This window comes from Oxyura jamaicensis, chromosome 26 (assembly GCF_011077185.1).
Source record: "Oxyura jamaicensis isolate SHBP4307 breed ruddy duck chromosome 26, BPBGC_Ojam_1.0, whole genome shotgun sequence".
Classification (NCBI taxonomy): Eukaryota; Metazoa; Chordata; class Aves; order Anseriformes; family Anatidae; genus Oxyura; species Oxyura jamaicensis.
Window position 1 is genome coordinate 4,901,074 of NC_048918.1, and position 18,259 is coordinate 4,919,332.

At 54.7% G+C, this 18,259-nt stretch overlaps 1 protein-coding gene across 2 annotated transcripts in view; it reads right to left on the reverse strand.

Annotated features, from left to right (window-relative positions):
- Positions 1-18,259, reverse strand: part of PLXNA2 (plexin A2) — a 153,503-nt gene that overhangs the window by 53,975 nt on the left and 81,269 nt on the right. For both annotated transcript variants that reach the window (XM_035346793.1, XM_035346794.1), the window contains exon 5: positions 4,124-4,224. In XM_035346793.1, coding sequence (XP_035202684.1) covers positions 4,124-4,224 — 101 coding nt within the window. The remainder of the gene's footprint in view (positions 1-4,123; positions 4,225-18,259) is intronic.

Sequence of the window (18,259 nt, forward strand, 5' to 3'; positions counted from 1 at the left end):
GAGCCCCGGCCATGTAAGCATGAGCAGGGCCGGGGGCGATGATCTGCACCGGGTCCAGGCACAGACTCCCCAGGTTAGGACCAAAGAGCACACAAATATTCTGTGCTCATGCCAGTCCTCTGTACACCTCATTCCTGCAAGCTATAAATTCCTAAGCTGCACAGAAACTAAAACTTAAAGCAACAACAGGGAGCACACCAAGAAGATGTCTCGTTCCAATTAAACCAAAACCACATAGCTCATTAATTGTCTTTTCCTGGTGCTGAAGAGCAGTGCCAGAACCTGGGATTTCCTCTCCTGAGGCTGCGCACAGTTCTCTGGGCAGCTGTCCTGCCTCAGCATCCCTGCTCTCTCCCATTCCTACCATCAGGAACGCAACCCTCTGGGCATGCCAAGGGACCAGGACTGCTCCTCGCAGCTCGTTATCCCTGTTTTTGTATGGCAGGTGTCCTCAGAGTGAACTGAAATTTTGAGGCAGAATCAGGTAAGATGTGAAAAATAAGTCCAGTACGAGAACAAGAAGGTGAAGCAGGGCAGAAGCAGTTCCTAAATGAAGGGAATGAGCACGGCCAGGGCTCAGGCTGCAGTTATAACTGCTGAAGGGAAAATGTGCGCCTAAGTTAATTACAGTGGGTAGATGAGTGCCCACCAGGAGACCAGGGAAGAATTATTAACGTTTCGAGACGGGTACCAGACAATGCAGCACCGCACTGGGATCCCTCAGGGATTTTCTATTTCATGCAATTCAGGAAAAATCTTGTTCTTCAAAAGCTGCTCCCCGGCAGCCGGTGACATATTGGCCTTTTGATGTTAATGGTGTTAATAAACTATCAGCAAACTTCATCACTTTTTGCTCAGCGATGATCCTGGACCCTAGTTAAAATCACGGTGCAAAGGTCAGAGGATCCAGATGCTGCCACCAGACAGACCCACGTGCCACCGGCCAGCTCCACGACAGCGTTCCGAGTGCATTCGCTACTTAACGAGGTGCTGCTGTCAGACTGCTTGTTTCCCTGCTTCCCTTCGCAGAGGCCTGGGCAGCCTCAAAGACACGCAGGTGTTAGCAGAAACGCCTCCTGCCCATGCAGAGCCCAAGTTTTGCCACGCTGCATCTCTCCACGAGCAGCTGGCGGGCGCCTCACAAAATCAGAGCTTGCAGCACCCATAATCTGGGCTTGTGGTGCCCAAAATCAGGGCTTGCAGTGCTGAGAGGGTGGGCTGTTGGCTTTTGGTTAAGAACAGTGAAGTTTATGCCTTCCCTTACAAACCCCAGCGTGATAGCCAGCAAACACTGCTGCTGTTCTTCTCTTCCTCTCACCCCTCTTTATTTTTTTGGAGCTTAATGGAGCTAAATATGAACACTGCCAACGGAAGACTTATTGAGGTTTAAGTGAATCTGTAAGATAGCTTTAAAGTGAGCTCTTGACTGGAGCCTTTATCTCATTGACTCGCCGGAATGGCTCTTTTTTATCATACTATTTATGGCAACAGCCCTAACAGAGATAAATAGGTCTGTAGACAATAACAGACTTGCAGAGAGCAGCATATGGAAGAGCCTTGCAGGTTTCAAATCCCACTGGGCTGAAGAGACTCTTTAACAACCTCCTCGAGGCCTCTGCTTGCTCCTGAGGAGCGCGGTTCTAGCAGGACGAAAAACGAGCGATCCCTTGCCCACACCTCCACACCACCAGAGGTGCCCGAGCAGCCAGCACCTCACGTGTGACTGACTTCTGCTTGTGCTCACTGGTTTAATCCTCACAGGTAGCTCGTCCATGAGCATCACTGCTCTTAAATTCTAAGCGTGCACATGCCTGTGCAAGCATCCTGCTGTACAGCAGAGCCTTAATCCCTGACTCGGGCTGCTAAGAGACAATAACGTGTAATGATCACACAGGGAAAGGTTTGTGCAGTCCCAGATAATGAAATTTTCATTCCAGGACAGCTCGGATCCTTTTGCTTTCCTCTCATTATTGGCTGTGTAAAACCTCTCTGGCTGGCAGCAACACTCCACCCAGCGCCGCCTGGAACGGGGGCTGCTCCACCCATTTGTCTCACGCTTGTACCTGCTCACAGGCCCAGTACATCACCATTTACAATTCAGAAGCAGCTGCTGGGGGTCTTGCAGGGCACAGACCCCGAACCCCAGGGAGGCAAATCCCATAACACGCAATGGGGAGAAACAATGGGATTTCAGCCCCCGATCAGTGCTGTTTTTTATCACACCCATGCTTGCCCAGGTGCTGTTGATGGCCACGTTGCTCACGAGGCCGTCCCCTCTCCTGCTGCATCAAGGACCCAAGCCTCTGTCCTTCTGCTCCTCACCCTCCCACCAGCCCTCAGAAAACAGCGCGAGCATCCCACCCTGACCGCAGCCCTTCTGCTCGGCCAAGGAGCAGCTGGTCCGGCTGGAAGGGGGATCTGCGAGAATGAGAGGAGAGCTGACAAGTTAAACAGAAACACGCCAGAGCCTGGGGCCTCCCAACAAATATGACAGAGGCTTCAGGAAGAGCAAGATAAACTCAATTATTTACAGCTAAAGACAAAGGCTAAAAAATGATCATTGCTCTAAGCAGGCTGGGAAAGTGCAGACACTTGAAGGGAGGGTTGAGAAATACCATCAGGGAACGAAGTGCTTGTGCAAGATGTCAATGCCTAAATGTCGTGGCTGAGGGCAGAGGAAACAGCACTTTTCTCTCCTCTTGACATTGAGGGGTTTCTCCCTGCAAAATTAAGTTAACCTTTACCTGCTTCCCAGGTAAAGTGCCCGGCACCACCACACCACCGATGTGTTTGAACTGCCTTGCCCTGGCACTGAGACATCTGAAAAACCTGAAAAAACCTCTCTGTTTCAAAGCTGTTGTGGCAGTGAAGGCTTCCCACCACGACAACACATCTGGGGGCTCCGCTATAGGGCTGGGCAGGCTCCTCTGAGAGGAAACATAAAAATGGAGGTGCCCAGACTCTGCGCCCCACAGCACCGTGCTCCTGGCAGGGGCACCAGGGGCTGCTCTCACTGTGCCCCCAGCCCAGAGAAAGCAAGGGCTGGATGCTCAGCACCTCGAGGGTTTTCCTGCATCTCCCTGGGTGCATTACCAGCTCTGCAAACCAAGCAGAGCCTGTTGGGTGCTGGGAGCTGGGTTTGCACCCCAAAGCACGCAGGTCCCTAATCCAGGCCGGATTTTGCGCAAGAGCCTGCCTTTTTCCTCTCTCACCCTCCAACACCTGCTGCTCAGGCATGTGGCCAAGTGTTATTGTGCGGGTCCCTGAACTCTGCCTCCGCCCCGATTTCCATGCAGCTCAGGGGGCTGCTCTGCAGGCTGGCACGGGGCCGGAGGGATTTCTATTCCTCTCCTCCAGCATCCTCCGGGCTCGCCCCTCCTCCCCGCATCGGCGTTTGCCTGGTGGTCCCCTTCCGCTGTAGGAAGTGATCCTTCTTATGGCAGGGGAAAGAAAGAACACAGACACCTCCTGAATGCAGAGCGCGTTTCCTGCAGCTCCCCTGAAAGCACCAGCCCTCAGCCCGCGGTGCCTGGTGGTGTGCAGTAGTGCTGCCAGCCCCTGGCCCTGCTGCCCCGGCCGGGTCTGCCCCAACGGGGACGGCTGCAGCAGATGCTCTCTGACCTTGCCATGCTGAATTTAAACATCTCTTCCAGCTATGTTTAATAGGGTTCGGTGCTCTGCTCTGTTCCAGTGCTGTAACCTCACTGAAAGCGAAGCCCTGCTCATCTAAGCAAGCCTCCTGTTGCCTCTCAACGTTTCCCATTAATCAGGAGGGACTGGCGGCTTGGGCAGCCAGGAGGAGCATGCAAAATGTGAGGGCTCTGCTCCCCCAGGCTTTAATTCTGCTTTTCTCTGGCATCCCACGGCCCCCACCCCGCATGCTATGTGCAATCCTCCTCTCCCAAAGAAAGGATTTCTCTTCCTTTACCTCTTCACAGGAGCTCAGGGGTTTTCAGTGGCGTTCACACTGCAATGCAGGAAACACCCAGAGAAGGGAAGAATGGATTCAAGGGACTTCATCCGAATTCACTTTTTGCAAGTGGGGGAGGCTCTTGGGGGTTATGAAATCTGCTTTTACCATCGCCGCCACTGGTGCAAATGCGGCGGCCGAGGCTGGACTTACATGTGGTGGAGCGTGCACCAGCCGCAGTGCGGGTCTCCCGAGCTCAGGCACTCCCCGCAGGTCGTGTACTGCTCGCAGGACTCCACGGGCACCCGGGACACCTGAAAGGGAGAAGCACAGGCTCAGCGCGTCTGTCGGCACGGCGGGCAGGCAGAACCAGGAGCGGCTTCTCCTGGGGGAGCCTGGCTCAAGCAGCGCAAAAGCGAGTCACAAACATTGAATTAATTCTCACACCTGTGCAGAAGTCGGCCAACAACAGGAGCCGGCAGGGACTGAGGCACGAAGCCGTCACCTGCAGGTGGCCACACGAGGAAGCCAAGGTGCTGCATGCTCCCAAGTGCCCTCCCCATGCCCACCCAGCAGAGCAGCGTGGCTGGGAATTCACAGGAGCCAAGTTAACGTTTAGTGCTTGTGCAAAAGGCTGTGGGGCCATGGTATATGTATCATGAATTAAGAAGACCCTATATAATTCAGAAATAAAACCCAGTAGCAAAACCAGTCTGCTGCTCCTGCTTTGGGATCCCTTAAACTGGTGCACGCATAACGCTTTCATACAAAATTGAAGGGAAATGGAAAGGCAAAATTCAAGGAAAAGGATTCCCTGGTGTTAGGGATGGAAGCGAGCAAAAGCAGCGTCTTGGTTCGCTTTAAAGGGAAGGTGTAAAGCCTGCCTGCTCAGGCAGGTCCGAGCACACCTTGTGCTCCCACGGGTGCTCACCTATCCTGGGGTCCCAGGGGGGGTCCCAGCCCTGCCACCCACCCACCCGCAGCCTCCCCATCCGTCACCGCAGCGGCCGGCGGGCAGCAGCTGGGGCGCGGGGTGAAAGGAGCAGTGTGTGCCAGACAAAGGCCACTTTCACGCCAAGTGCTGTTGACACAGTGAGAACCCAGTTCCTCTCTAAACACGACACCAATGGGGCTGCTATTCTTCTTGTTTCCTGAGCCCTACTTAACAGCTTTTGCCTGAAACAGAACTCGGGCGGGGGTTTAGGGTTTTTAGCGGAGCCGGAGCCTGTGGGATGTGTGCGGGGTAAGTGAGCAGTGGGTGGGTGAGAGGCAGAGCTGGGTGGGATGTGCACGCGTTTAGCCCCAGCTGGCTGCACAAAGAGCTTCAGAAACGGAGAAACATGGGGTGAAGGAGTGACACGGAGGTGTAAGGCCAGAAGGAAGCTCTCCCCATGGTGCCCAGGCAGAGCCGCGGCTGCCTCCCCTCTGGGGAGGCTCTGACCTCCTGCAAGGGTGGGCAGCTCCATTTTAGCCCTCTACTGTGTCTCACCCAGCGTTCGAGCTATTTCTGACCTTGTCTCATTCTGCACGTGCAATTCACATCAGTCAACACCACCGTCAACATCACACAGCCTTACATTAAACTGATGTCCACGGGACACCCTCCGGGGGGGGGACTTCTCGCCCTGTGCACACAGCAGGCACCTCCCCAGGTGCCTGTGAAAGGCTCAGTTTACAGCAGCACGAGCAGACGCTTGGTGAGGTTTCTTCCACCTAGGCATGCAAAGCCCCTCACAGGCATCACGTTGGTGTGGGGGCAGCTCACTCCCAGCAGCAGCAGCTCCCCCAGGGTGCCCAGCACCCAACCTGCCCGTGGGAGCCAGCGCGGCTCTGAGCAGCCCCCGTGGGAGCCACCAGTGGCCGCAGGATACCCCAAGCAAGGTCAAAGGGCTTTGCCTAAAATCTGTCCAGCTCCTTGCAGGGCTCCTCTCGCCGATCCCAAACCCATGGGGTGTTGCTGATCTCCTCCTACCCACGGGGTGAGGCTCTGCAGGATCTGTCCCTGCCATTTGTATGCAGCTCAGGGCTGCTTTCGTGTTTGTGAGGAGCTGTGTGCTCTCGCGGCGCTCTATAAATAACGGAGGATTTGAATTATACGAATAACAGTTTGGTGCAGATCATTTTATGTTATGCATTTGGGTTCTTTTTCAGCTCAGAAGCTGTGGCTTCTGTACGTGATAATTCTTTAAAAATTACACAGGAATTTTGAGCGATTCCTCGAATCACAGATTTCCAGCCCAAACGGGACCATTTGATCCTTTCTTTTTAATGCCTGCATAACTCAGGGCTGACGATTTCACCCCTTCACCTCCTCGGCACATTCAATCTCTGATGAGCGCAGCAGAAGCCTGCAGGCAGCTCAGAGCCCGCACAGCACCCACAGCCCCCACACAGCACCCACAGCCCCCACACAGCACCCACAGCCTCCACACAGCCCCCACAGCCCCCGCACAGCACCCACAGCCCCCGCACAGCCCCCGCACAGCACCCACAGCCCCCACACAGCCCCCGCACAGCACCCACAGCCCCAGCTGGGTGCTTGGTCGGGCTCCTGGCCCCTGCCTGGAGGAAGGCCCAGGGCTCTGGGAGGGAATTTTTCACCTGCTCTTCTCAAGTGCTTAGGCCTACAACTTCGAAATTCACCCTGAGAATTAATGCCAGGGAACCCACAACACCCAATTAAGTGGTCAACCGAAGAAGCTCAAAAAGATTGCGGGCAGAAGTCATTTAAATGTTTGCATGAAAAACGTTGGGGGGTTGCAGCGTTTGCCCAGCTCTCCCAGAACCAACACATTCAACCATCCAACTACCTGAAAGGCTCCAACGCTCTACAGAATGTTTCATTTTAATGGAAAAACAAGACACGTCCATCAACAGGATATATCTGCATGTTATCCTGTGCCTACCACAAACACAAAACTGAAGGCTGTTTCCTCCACAGCCAGTACAGAAGCAAGGCTCAGACTCCCTTCCCCTGCCTGATGGCAGGCTGGAAACGCTCTCTTGGCTTTAAGTATTTTTAAGCTGTTCTCTGCAGGCCTAATTATCGTTAGCAGACCAAAGCATTTGTGCGTGTGAACCACTGCACCGAGGAGAGAGCAGAAGACGTGGAACCCGGTGCCTCAGACCTGCTGTGCCCTGCCTGCCCCGGCCCCGCTCCGATGGCACCAGGAGCTCTGACAGCACCTCGCAGCTCTGCACGGCCGGCGCCTGGCACGGCCCCGTCTGTTTGCTCTCATCCTCGCCCATCCCCGGGGGCAAGGCTGCGTGGAGCAGGATGGTTTATTTGGAGAGGGCTTTGGTTTGCACTGTTTAGTTTTTAAATGCAAATACCTCTCTTTATTTACACTAGAGAAGATGGGCCAGGGAAATGTTCCTGGCACTCACAGCAAACATCCTGAGGGTCTATCGCTGCTCCAGGAGCGCATTTTCCACCCCAGCCCAAACCCCAGGAAAGCTCTGCTGCCTGGACCGATGAGCTTATCCCCAGGGCGTGCGGGGCTCCTGACTGCAGCCCTCTGCCTCGAGCTTTCCAAAGTGAATATGGAGTTTGGATGCCCTGAGATTTCTGTTCCTGCTCTCCAAAACACGAGCCGAGATGTCCTGAGGCCAAGCAGATGCAGGCAGCGATTTTCCTAAATGAAACATCAATACCTGCACCTCCTTGCTGCAAGGTGGGCGGCAGCATCCCTGCAGCGCCTGGGGGCACCGCAAGGGCTGCGAGAGAACGAAGCAGGCATCGAGTTGTGTCAGGGAGAGGAAAGGACAACGGGCACTCTGCATCGGTGTGCTCAACAGCAAATCAACTGGTAGAGCAGTTCAGCCTCTGCAGCCCTCAGCTGAGCAGCACCAACAAGGGGGACACCAAGAGGGGCAAGAGCCAAGACCCCGGCTCCTTGGGAGCCTCCCCAGGGCAGAGCCCTCCTCCCTCCAGCCCCACCGCTGTGTCTCTTCCTCCTGCCTGTGCCCAAGCTCTGCTGTTGAGTTTCTTGGTTCCCCATTTACGAACCTACTTCTCAATAATTAAATGTAAAGTCTCATTACTGCTTTCTTTGACTGGCTGACCACAACATCAGCCAAAAACAAAACAAAACAAAGGAAATCAATAAAGGCTATCCAAAACACATGAACTCAAACTCTGCCAGACCCCAGAAAAAAAAAAAAATACAATAAGCGCAAGAATCCCATTCCAAATGCATAAATACACATAAACACATCCAGAACCAAACAAAGCCAAGTTTCCACAGCTTACGCCTGCTCCAGCACAGGCCTCTGCCCTGCAGACTGGGACAGCCCCAGGGCATTCCATCACCCTGCCCCGAGAGCCAAGGGCTGCCGCAGCTCACACAGAAAATCTATTTTTAATGACTTTGGGGAGTGAAGTGGAGATGCCAACCAGTTCAGTGTAATTAAAGCTATCCATCACTCAGTGAGCAGGAGCCCAAACTTGATGAACTTTCCACTGAGATGTTTTTTTTTCTTCATTCATGAAAAGAAAAACCACTGCTTTGTGCGGCTGCAGGAGACGCGAAGAAGTGTGGGAAGGAGCAAGGACTTGTCAGGTCCAGTTGTGATGGAGTCAGGCTGACAGAGCTGGGGAAAACAACATGAAACTTCCTCAGAAGTCTGTAAAAGGTTTGTCAAACTCTTTTTTTTTTTTTTTTTCCATGCCTCCTCAAACAGCAATGCTTGAATCCCAAGTCCTTAAGTTTCCACCAGGAAAAGCCACCGTGAGGGACTGGGAAGCACTTGCTGCTCTGCTGTAGAAGCCAAGGTGCTGCAGACCCCTTCTGCCCTGCCCAGAGACGGCAGGCTCTGAGCCCGAGCAGAGCTCAGACGTGCTCCAGGCTGGTGCCTGCAGCGAGCAGGGTGTGGGGCAGCAGGCGAACAGGAGGAAAGCAAAGGGGAAGGTGTCAACTGAAGAGCGCCGAGGAGCGTCCCCACAGCACCACTGTGCCGTGCTGCTGAGCCCCTTGGGGCAGGCAGAGCTCATCTGAGGGTACACGGCACAAGCTGGGGGCTGCAGGGAGCCGTCCCCAGCGGGGGGACCCCGCTCTCCTCTCCCACACCGCCCCTTAGGGAAGGTCCCCAGAGGCACCATGGGGCTGTCAGAAGCAAATCAACGCCTGTAACTTTTGGCAGAGGAGCAGCGAGTGGGAGAGGACACCGAGACAATGTTTCCATGGCTACAAAGGGATTATTTAATTACAGCGCTGCAGAAGCACGCGGAGAAAGTTCCTTAAACTCTGATCCGAGCAACCTTTTCAATGAGCTCGGCTTTACTGCTCCAAGAACCTCATTAGCATCTTACTAGGACAAGCTGTGTCGGGTCACAGGCAATCAGATGGCTGTCCTAGGGAACAACCAGACCCTCTCCCTGCATACCTGGCTCCTGCTGCCTTACTGCTGCCCCCATGTTCTGTGCTAGACTCCTGAGGGAGGTGGGAAAAAAGTAAGGGCAGCCTCCTCTGGGATGCCAGAGAGAGTGGAAAAACATCAAATGTCCCAGAGTAGGGCTTAACGAAGCTGAAAAATCATCCTGACACCAGAGGTTCCTCCATCTACCCCACCCCAGCCAGCAGGACTCAGGCTTGCAGCAGCCCCGTGTTCTGGCACATGGGCAGACAACCACTTTCCTGTGGTTCACCACAACTCCAGTTAATCATTGCATCAGCACGAAACATCTGAGCAAGATTTGTCAGGATAACAAAGTGCCAGGCAGAGATCACATCCCCACTCCCAGGGGAAGCACGGCATCATATAAACCTAGAGGAGGGGGAATGGATTTTTCCTCCCAGACATGGGCTGCCCACAGCTGTGCACTGAATTCTCCATCAGTTCAATCTCCCAGCTCCTCCGAGGTCCTTAGCACAGCGCAGATCGTGCAGGAGGTGACATGGGAAGGGCACCGCTCACTGGGCACGGCACCGACCACGCTCCCACTGTCACCGAACAAACCCAGCAGCTGAACATAGCCCAGCATGGGGATCCTGCAGTCCTTGGGAATGGTCCTGTCCATGCACCCTGCCTGGTTTTGGCAGCCTGGAAACCCTCCCACGGAGCACCCCAGCCACCCTTCCTACCCCCAGCATCTCTTGCTGCAGACACTATGAGCATCGTGGTGCGCACGCAGTGGTTTGGACCATGTGCCGGCACTCACGTGCCTGCCAGCTGCTCCAAGGCTCCCCACAGCATGGCAGCGTGAGCCTGCGTGCTACAGCATCAGCTCCAAAGAGCCTTGGCAGCATCGGCTCCCCCCACTGCTTCACATGGACCATCTGCAAGCAGGGAGCTGGGGACGTGCAGTGGAACCGCGGCTCTGCCAGCGGCACGTGGCTGCTGGTACGGGAGAGTGGGCTACCAGGACAAGCTCATTTACGTGGCGTGGGCAAAATCAGAAAGTGATTCTTTCATCCACCATAGGAATAAAAACACTGGCTGAAATATTGGCACTGAGCTGCTCCGGGCTTCCACCGAACTGCTCCAGAGAAACTCGACTGTCTTGGCAAGGAAAGGATGTGTTAAACATTAACACAAGCTGATAACGAGGAACGAGATGCTAAAGCTGGGGTCTCCACAAAGAAAACCGGGCTACACTGTAATACACCCAAGTGGTTCTTTCCCTGGAAAATCACTGTTCCTTGAGGGATTTGCATTTTTGTTCCCAACCACGGAGAAGTTTGAGGGAGGTCCTGAACGTGCTGCAGGACTCCTTCCATCCGTGCTGTGAGGCCTCAGCTCTGTGCGGGCAGCAGAGCCGCAGGGTCCCCGAGCAACCGAAGCCCCCCGGCCTCGTGCTCTGCAGGATGAGCCGTTGGCACCCAGCTGGCCGGGAGCACATCGCCTCTCCCCAGGGCACCCCCCTGGGACCCACGGTGCTGCTGTCCTCAGAAGTGGCTTTCTTGGAGCGTTGGCACCGGCTTCTGACAAATGGCAAGTTGCACAGCAAGACCCCCCTGCCAAAAGGAAATTTTCTTTGTGCAGCACTGACTAGCCCGAGCCTCCCGGGAACTAATTAATAAGGATAAAAGGAGAACGCTTTCCAAAATTTCTGGGCTCAGGTGGGGATCAATCCAACACAGTAAACTTTTATCTCGCATCAGTTCACGGCCCCCGTGTTCAGCACTTTGCCTTGCTGCCACGTAACTCGTAGCACACTCCCTGCAGTCATTTAGAAGTTTTAACAGAAGCTTAGAAAATTAATTAAGGTGAATAATTATAAAACATGCACTTCTTTCCCTATTTTGCAAGCAAGTGACAAAAATAGAATTCTGAATAATTCTGGAGTTATAACCAATGTAATTAGGTGTTGGACGAACACTTGCAACTGGGCCGCGCTTATTAAAATTACTGTTTTAGACAGAAGATAGCCGGAGAGTCATTAAGAGCAAGCGGCTCGATTCCCCAGGACCCTCATTAGCCTCGGACACCTCGCGGCATGCACGGCACAGCCCCGCTGCTGGTGTCCCCAAAGTGCCCTGACAATGGGGACGTGGGGACCTCGGCACCACGACCCCTGGACCCGCTCTGGAGGAGCCCTGGGAGAGGTGACGGCTGTGGGAGCGAAGGGACGAGGCTGCTTTCAGCCACAGCAGTCACACTGGTGGCACAGCACAGGCAGGGGCATCTTGGCTCTCTTCTAGGAGAGAAATCTCCCAGTGAGCCAGGAGATTTCATTAGTTCTTCTGTGCGATGCTCTGTAGGGCTCTAGGCAGAAGAACACCAGGTCATTGTCTTCTATCGCATGCAAATTCCAGCAGAAAACGGCCACGGTGCCCTTAGAGCTGAAATGGGAACAGCCAAAGCGGAACCCTGCTACGAGTATCTGCAGCACGAGGGGTAGCAGGGACAGCAGGACCAGCAGTCCTCCTGCTGCACCGTGGCTGTCCCCCAGGACCTGCTCCCGGTCCAACAGATAGGAATCCCGTGCCGGTAGGCACCCAGGCGGGCACGGGAAGGCCCTACACTTCATAAGTCAGGACAAACAACCTATGGGAAGGTTTTTAGGGAAGTTTTTTCGAGCAGACACCCTAAAAGCCCTGTGCTGCAATAGCGACTGGGAGCATGAATGGCTCGGGGGGGTTGAGAGGGCCTGGCTGGGAGCTCCCCGAGCGGTTACAAGCGACGGCCTCGCTCCGAGCAGCTCCTCGTACAGGTCTGGGAACGCTGCAGGCTTCAAAGTAGGTGTCAGCGCAGTGTGTGGCAGAGAAGGGAGCTCCGTGCTCCGAGATGCAGTCATCTCGATCTGTTCTGAAAGACCGAGATCTCGGCGCTATGTATCACAGGCGAGCTCCGTGCCTGCTGCTTGCGATTGCCTTCAGCCGTCTGTTTTTCCTCTCTCCCTATGAAAACCACATGCTAGACAGCAGAGGCCCCTTCCCCCAAGCTGCTAGCCTAGAACTCATGAATTCAGTTAAGTTGTTAAAAAGGATTGTGGCAGGCTAAGATAAAACAGAGGAGTTTAAGATGACAAACAGACTCCTAAATAGGATTAGAGTCTTAATGAAAACAGTAATGAATGAATGAGGCAACCAAATATTACCCATTAATATTAGACAGATAGATTAGATCCCTAGGCACTGCATTTAAAAACGACATGAAATTACTTCAATTACTCCGCATTGATAAATAACAAGGCCATATTTACTGCTGAAATGCATTTCCTCCGCCCTCCCCCACGCTCACGTTGGCTTATCCTTCCCCAGAGGAGAGCAGACCACCGAGAGGCTGGAAAAAACGCATCAGGCTGGGAGCTTCCTCCCCTCCATCCCTTCCTGACGAGGGCCCCACCAGGCAGCATCTCCAGCACAAACATCCCAGGGCACCTGCTGCCCAGGACCAGTCCCTCAACACCGCTATTTCTGTGCCAGAGCCAAGCAATCGCTTCCAAATCACTCGAAACCTGGTGCTCGGAGCATCCTTCCTGTGCGGAGACTCGCTCTACCTACACTCCTGGTGCTGCTCAGCATCCTCCCTTCCACACGGGGAAGGCGAGATTAACCTGATCAGAAGGCTCCTCTAATGAAGAGATCATAGATGGGTAATTCCTGGGTGCTTGGTGGCATTTACGCGCTAACGATGAAAGGCAGCGCTGCTAAAGGTGATGGCAACACGAGTCCCTCGTCCCCACGTCGCAGCCTCCAGCCCTTATGGAGCTGAGGCCAGCCATCTGCTTTCTGGGTTCAGGAAAGCCCCGGAGAGCAGGCTGCTGCAAAGAAAGCTGCAAAACCTCGTTTCCAGCCCTGCTGCCTTGGATTGCAAACTTTGGAGCCTGCTGGAGCTCAGCGCCTGGATGGGAGGAAGCGGGGTGAGCAGGGCCACAGCTCGCTGGGTGCTGTGCTCAGAGCTGGGTCATGGCCTGAGCTTGGCAAAAAAAAAAACAAACAACTCATTCAGTCTCATAACTCACCAGCAAATGAGACAAATATAAAACATCTCATTTTAGAGGTATGAAAGCAGCCTGCAGAAGGAGTGCAGAGCAAATGGTCAGCAGTACGTCAAGTGCAGAACCTGAGCCCAAACCCCAAACATTGCTTTGGCCATCAGCAGCCTCACCCCGGGCTTTCCCAGGGGAGTAGAGGAGGGGAATGACCCCGTCCTGCCCCTCAGGGTGCTCCACCGTAGCTGAGGGGGGCTTGGAGGCTCAGCTGAAATACTCCTGAACCCGTGTGTACCATGCAGATATAAATTATCTCTCCAGAAAGGCAACAAACCCCAGCTGTGGAGCTTTCCCACCCTGAAACAAGGGGCAAAGCAGGAGTGGGAAGAGGGAGGAAGGCGCAGAGATCTTCCCACAGCCCAGGGGACAGATGACCTTTCCAGCCCTATACCTGTATAAATCTTATTTAATGAAATAAGAAAAAAAAAAGAAGAAATGAAGGTTAAATCACTCCCTGTAGCAGATTTACATTGAAAACAAAGTCTGTTCAGACAGTGGTTAGTTTACACAACAGCCCTTTCACATTCCTTTCCCCAAGCCGGGGGTGACTCCTGGCCAGCGAGCCGCAGGGCAGGCGATGGGCGCCCCGGAGCCGACGGCAGGCTGCCAGGAGGGGAGCAGGAGAAACATTGCTCATCTGGGGTTTACTTCAGTTAGGGGTTTCGGTAGGTCCCAAGTCACAACATGGTGGTTTTTCACCCATCAAACCTTCCCTGCAACATCCCCGTTCTTCAAATTTTCGGTGCCACCACCACGTCAGCGCTTCGCATACCCACGTCCCCTCCCTGCGCGTCCCGCAGAGCAAACACTGCTGCCCGAGGCTTGGAAGCTCCCCTGGGAAACCAGGAAAACCAACTAGGGGCCCCCGATATTGAAATACAAGCTGCAATAGCTTTACAGCCAGAGAAAGTTAGGCAAAGAGTTTAGCTTTCATCTTTACCTGCGTTTCCTTGGGCTGCTGTTTTGCTACACGGGAGAAGCAGAATCAAAGAGCAGCTCTGGGGCTGCGGCACTGCTTTGACGGAAAGCAGAGGCAATACAGGCTCAGAGCTTACAAAAACTTCAGAATTGCTGCATTAATGTTCCCAGAGCTGCCCTGCTAAGTCACTTGTCCCCAGAAGCCATATCAGGTCCTGCTATAAACAGCTCCTTTGACATCAGCTTCTCACTGTCCAGGTTCAGCACTCAAAACAGTGGCATTTTAGGCAAATAATGCCATGAAACTATTTCTGCTCCATCAGAGCCTGAGGAAGTTGTGCATACATTTCCATAAATCTCGCTGGCGTCAGTGCAGGACCAGACCCGGTGGCTGCAGGGGGATCCTGCCGACTGCTGCGGAGTGTACCTACAGAACAGCTCCAGGAGCAGCCGGGAGGCCGAGCGGGCTTGGACTGAAATCACAAAATAAAGTGGTTTGCATAAAAATCGGTAGTGCTCAGCTCGTACCAAGGCTGGAAGCGAGGGGGGAGATCCTCAAAACCCCCCAAATGAGGAACTGGCTGCCACAGTCGGCCAGAAGCACTGACAGGAACCCAGCAAGAGCCGGCCTCCGAGCGGGGAATGGCAAAAATCTGCGAGGGTGCACCAGGTGAACCACTGCAGTGGCTTCCTATCACGTGAAAGAGATGATTTGCCCAGCGCTCCCAAGCAAGATTTACTCTCTGGCATTGTTTTCCAGCAAGGCTGAAGAAGAAAAGTTCCCATAGGAGGCAAACCCCAACCCACGCCAGGGCAGCGGAGGAGGACGGGGAGCGTTGCTCTACTGGAAGCTGCAGGAGAGCAGCTGCTTGAAGGGCACTTCTCCACGGGGTCCTGGCAAGGGACAGGGTTAATAGGCCCACTCCATGCGTGACCTCTCTATTCCCTCTCTCCGAGAGCTCCTAATTACCGAGCTAAAGGGAGAGGGGCAGCCCACGGCACCAGGCAGACCCCGCTGCCTGCGCCTGCCCTTGCTGATCCGATCGATCGCAGCCCGCTGGCCACGGGAAGCCTATCCCACGGGCAGAGGTTGGGGTCGGCAGGAAAGGCCGTTTCTCCCACCCCACCTGCAGCCAGAGCAAGCTCATCAAGGCCAGAGCAACCCTGGCAAAAATGGGAACATCAGCGGGTCCCTTCCTCCAAAAAGGAGGGTGGCTCGGGGAGCCATGAATAAATGATGTCGCTAATGATAAGATGCCTGCGCAGCCCAGCGCGGTGAGGAAGCAGACCGATGACTCTATTTCTGATGCACCGTCTGCCTGACAATTGGCAAATGAACCTCTGCAGTTATCTGTTTCCCCTCTTTATTCTTTTCCTCATAAAACTGGCAGGAACAGGGGTAGGAAAGAGACGCTGGCAGCAGCTGTATTCAGGATGAAAAATGAGCAGCATGCAGGAGGGAGGCAGCTGGAGCCCCGAGCTCGCTGCCGAGCGCCCCAGTACCCCCAGGCTCTGCTCACTCTGGTTATTTGGTTATTTCCCCATCTCGGTGGAGCCCGTGCTTAACACTTGCCTTGCTCCGTTGCTGCAGTGGGGCAGAGCAGCAAAAGTGACAAGGTCCTGATGCTGTGCCTGATAACCACAGGCACCCGGCACAGCCCAAATGCCAGCGCCGTACCCAAGTTTCTGCCCTACCCAGCAGCTCGAAGAGGGGCTGAAACCCTGCTGGAATGGCCAACACATGCACACACAAATAACAGAGCACAGCTGCTCCCAGAAGCAGATGAAACATTATCTGTGTTTTATAGAGGAGGGCTGGGAGCTGGTGGAAGAGCTGTGCAGTGGGGCACGGTGTAAAGGCTGCAGCCCGTCTGCGCTCCTGTGTGCACTCAATGAACCGCCAGCACCCGTCACCCACAGCCCGAGCAGGGCTCGGGGGTTCTCTGGGGTTCTGCAGGCATGGCCTGCACCAACGGGCCCAGAAACATGTGGGGCACCCAGTACTGGGGCCAGTGTTGAGATGCCTGGGCAGCCCAGCACCCCTCTCCTGCTGGCCACGGCGCTGGAGCTCCTCTGACTTGCGGCTTTCCCCCATCCCTGTCCTGACAGCATCGCCCCTCAAGTGCCTGGCCACTTGCCACCCCTGGCACGCACGCAGACAAGGAGGCCACATTTTGTTTACCCTCCCTGCTCCGCAGAAAGCCCGGGGCTGCCCGGGGGACGTGTCTGGCCACCCACCTTGAAAGGGCTCCCACGTGGCCAGCTGGCCGCGGCGCAGCAGGGTGGGCAGCCCCGCATCTGCCCGCTCCCAACAGACTCGCGCGCTGTGCTCCACCACAATGCGCGCTTTGTTCCCAGCCCTGGCGCGTCCTCGGGTGTCAATGACACTGGAAAGGTCTGACTGGCCCTTTCTGTTTGTTTTCTTGGCACACGCGAGTATCATTTAAATAGCCCAACCTCAGCTCTGCCCTGCACCTCGCGTGTGACCGGCATTAGTATTCAGCAGCATCCCTGCCCGGAGAACGGGCCAAGCGGGGAAGGACGGCTCCCAGCCCCTGCAGCTCCTGCGGGTCCCCTTGGCACTTCCCTGCCTGGCCGGGTCCCAGGCTAAGGGAGCCTGGCTGGGAGGGCTGCGGTGTGGGGATGTCCCCGTGTAGGTGGGCACCTTGGGATGCTGCCTTCCCCTGGGGATGCTGCACCCTGGGCTGGGCCAGAGGCTTTGCTGCAGCCCCCCAGCCCCATTGCAGCCCCCAGTGGGCTCCTGCCCATAGGGACATGAAGGACTTCAGCACGCTGCAGCACCCGGACACCACCAGCCCTCGATTCCCCCTTCCGTGAGCCATTTCAGGGTTCTCCAGTTGTTTAAATACAGCAGAAACCTACAAAGGAATTCACAGGCATGACCGGTGTATGTAATTGCATAGAGCCTGGAAAATCCAAAGCATTTGAATGCCCTAAGTAGCTTTAAAGGTCACGGAGTCGTATCATTACTGTTTTCACAGCCTGACCGTGGTCCTACTGCTCATTTGCTCCAGAAACACTGCCGTAACCTCGGCGGCTTTTTGCTAAGTACTGCTCTCTAACTGCATTATGCTGTCCTTGCCAGTCAATTTTCTGCTACTCTATCACTTCCCCATTTGTATATCATTACACATGGCTGTCAAAAATATAATTTAAGAACCTGACCACCAGCGTGAGAAATGAACCCTCCTAAGTACATCCCAAACTCTCCAGTTCTGAAAGAAAATGAGCTTTAAGCCCTTTCCCCAAAGAAAACCGCTGTCCCATAGCAGGCGCCGGCATCACGCCACAGCACATGGACAAGGCCTTGATCACTGCAACGGGCTGGTGACGAAAGAGCTCAATAAACCCCCAAAGAACATCTCAGAAACCAACACACAGCATCAGTAGGGAAGAAACAAGGAGCTGCCACAACACCTGGTGATCCCCCTCGGCACCACGGGCCTGGCCCTGTGCTACCCCAGCGGGGTCGTTCAGTGGAGCTGACGATACAGCTTTCGCTGAAACCTGAAGATGACAAATGCACATGGGTTATCCCAGGCAGAGGCTATTAAAACAACATCCCACATCTCCTGCAGGGAACAGAGGAACACCACCTCTGGGCTGGCTCTGCCCACACTCAGGCACCAACAGCCTTGGGCATCCAGCCCCACAGCACAGGCCTCGTGCCTCGAGGCTGCAGAGCGGCCCCGCAACAATAGTTGTCTTTGAGAGCAAATGTAGACAATCAGGGACATCATCCCTCCTCTGTCCTGTGCCTGCAGAGGAGATGCCACAAGGCAAACAGAGGACAGGGTGACAGGCCCCCCTCCCCATGCCATTCATCGGCTGGCTCAGCGTAGGCTGCGCTCAGGCTCGTGCTCTCCCAGGGGCTGAGGAAAGCACCACGTCCTCTCCGGGTAACAAGGACATACCAACACGGGAACAGGAGGGCTTGCCCTTTCACAGCAAGTTCCAAGAAAATTTGTATC